Below are 2,500 nucleotides of genomic sequence, written 5' to 3'. Positions count from 1 at the left end.
CTTTGTGATACTAAGTGAATTGTGGAAAGTAAAAAAAAAAAAAATGAAAATGAAATGTAACATTTTTTAGTGTTTGTGCTTAGTTTATTTATATATTTGTTTATTTTTATTTTTTGTTTTTCTGTTTTTTCTATGATTTGTGTGTGTTGCATTCTTGTACTCTGTGTTTCCATGTTATCAGCATGCAAATCATTGGTGATGTATCGGCACAGATGTTTGTGGTACGCCAGGTTACTTGGCTCCGGAAGTCCTACGCGTTGCCATGTTTGAGGGCTCTCCAGGATACTGGTGTGCTGTTGATCTGTGAGTTTTATGCGCATTGGCAATTGTTTATCATTAAAATTGAATTATTTTACTACTTTTTATTATTTGGTCTTATTATGTGTATGTTTGTTTTATTTTTTGTATATAAAGATTTTTATTTTCCATATTATGTTTTGTGGATTAGTTAAGTGTCAAGAAGTATGTCCACTTTATTGGGATTTTTTTTTCTGTGATCATAGCTCTATCATCTGTGTCATGATTTTTAGCTGATTTGTGATAGCTCCTTATCTTTATTTTTTCAGTATTTTTTGTATTCTTTAGAAGACTAAGGTAGAATGTTGTGTAATGATGTGGATTTTTTTTTCCAAAATTTTCGGTAGTTATCATAAGAGTTGATAAGCTCTAAAGCTTGGCCTAATTGCAGTTATTATTGCTTTTTTTCTTTTACTAACTTATTGCATATGAATATGCATACACATGCAACACTTCACATACATACTTGTATAGGGATATTTTCACATGTTTGCACACTCATTCTTACATGCCCACACACAAGCTGGCATTGTCCACTGCTCGCAAGCTTGTTTCATAACCTAAAACAAATCCCTATTTAATTACAAACCAACCTGCATTTGTGTTGAGAACAACAGTCAGAATTAGAGGCAGATCTTTCTTGATTGCCTTTAAATAAAGTATTTTTTTTGTGTAAGATTAACATGGAGTATTTATGATATCTGAGAAATATCTTCAAGAATGAGTTCATCACTTTTACAAATAATTAAAGTGTTACAGATGCATTATTAGGCAGTTAAGAATGTAATTAATTCTTGCTGATCTGTCACATATACTGTTTAATACCCTACCCTATTATAAAGGGAAGAGTGGGATTTGCATGTATGTATAAAATTTAATTTCAAAGACAGATGTAATTTCAGACATTTTTAATTTAATATAAACTCTAGTTATAGTTATAGTTTAGGAGCCCTTTAACATTACATAGAGTAGACATATGTATATATTCTCAAATTATACTTATTGTACTAGTATGATACATTTCAGTGAAGTGGATGTTCTAAAGATCTTTCTGTTATTATTGATAGATCTGATATCATGATAATAGATTTGAGATAATCTTGTGATTATAAAATCCTCAAGGTTGGTGCTTTTTCAGTGCTTGGGATAAATTGGATTGCTTCTTAAGCTATATACAATTTTTAATTGAGCTGGCTTTTATCATATTGCTTATAAATATTATATTAATTTCAGCTGTATATTTCAAACGCAGTAATTGTGCCATGTTCTTTAACATTTGCAATGTTTATTAAGAATATTAGTAAAATAGGATCAAAATTTGTTGCATCAAAGGTAAAGATTGATTAGATTCTGCTGCATATGCCAACAATCCTTGAAATGTTTAGAAGCAGTTTTTCATTTTTATTCCTAAAAGCATAAGTGTGACTAAATTGTTTATTCTGTGTGTGTGAATAAGAGGTTAAGTAATCAAGTAGATTAATGTCATAGAGAGAAGTTGAGGGAGTGAATAAGTAAGTGTGTCAGAGAAAGAGAAAGTTAGAGAAAGAGTGAGACTGAATATGAGTAATAAGAGTAATGATGTACATAATCTTAATGCCTTCTCTCTATCAGGACAATTGATATTAATTCAATTTTTGTGTTGCAGATGGGCATGTGGTGTAATAATGTACACTCTGTAAGTAGAATATACTTTTATTAAGTTTGTTATTTACTGCAGTTCAGTTAATGCGTCAGGTACAAAGGCCTGTGTGCAGTGGGTTAAGTTATCTTGAGTCAGTCTGTTTTCTGCAACCAAATTCCTTTTATAAGGTGATAATAATGTGATTCCTGCTTAGGTGAAATAAGCAGCCTAGAGGTCAATTTTGAGTTTCACTTTCCAAGCATCAGCTAACCATTCAGGTTTTTACAACAAGTTTTCAGACTTGAATTTGAATAGGTGATGGCATAGATTCCTTCTTATAAATACTTAGGAAAAGTGGCAAGTAATTGTAGCATCACCAAACCCCTGTTGGTAATGAGGCAAAGGCACTGAGGTGGGTGTTTGTTTGTTTGTTTTCCAGTCTGATATCTGCTTTGCAGTTTTGATTTGGGACATATGTAGGCAATCATCACCTAATTTCAACTGCCATTTTGCTAATTTCTTGTGAGTGTCACTGACCTCACTTCAACAGGGAGTGCCACAGCTACAGTTTAAATCTATAGG

At 31.8% G+C, this 2,500-nt stretch overlaps 1 protein-coding gene across 8 annotated transcripts in view; it reads left to right on the top strand.

Moving 5' to 3' along the window:
- Positions 1 to 2,500, top strand: part of PhKgamma (phosphorylase kinase gamma) — a 23,873-nt gene that overhangs the window by 16,001 nt on the left and 5,372 nt on the right. For 4 of the 8 annotated variants that reach the window (XM_086540997.1, XM_086540996.1, XM_043015611.2 and 1 more), the window contains exons 6-7: positions 213 to 303; positions 1,943 to 1,972. In XM_086540997.1, the coding sequence (XP_086397123.1) occupies positions 213 to 303; positions 1,943 to 1,972 (121 nt within the window). The remainder of the gene's footprint in view (positions 1 to 212; positions 304 to 1,942; positions 1,973 to 2,500) is intronic. The other 4 variants (XM_043015637.2, XM_043015627.2, XM_043015604.2 and 1 more) reach the window with 1 other exon arrangement.

Source organism: Penaeus japonicus, unplaced genomic scaffold, assembly GCF_977035675.1.
Source record: "Penaeus japonicus unplaced genomic scaffold, GWHDUDI00000001_assembly GWHDUDI00000010, whole genome shotgun sequence".
In the NCBI taxonomy this organism is placed as follows: domain Eukaryota; kingdom Metazoa; phylum Arthropoda; class Malacostraca; order Decapoda; family Penaeidae; genus Penaeus; species Penaeus japonicus.
This window is presented reverse-complemented; position numbering and strand designations above follow the sequence as displayed.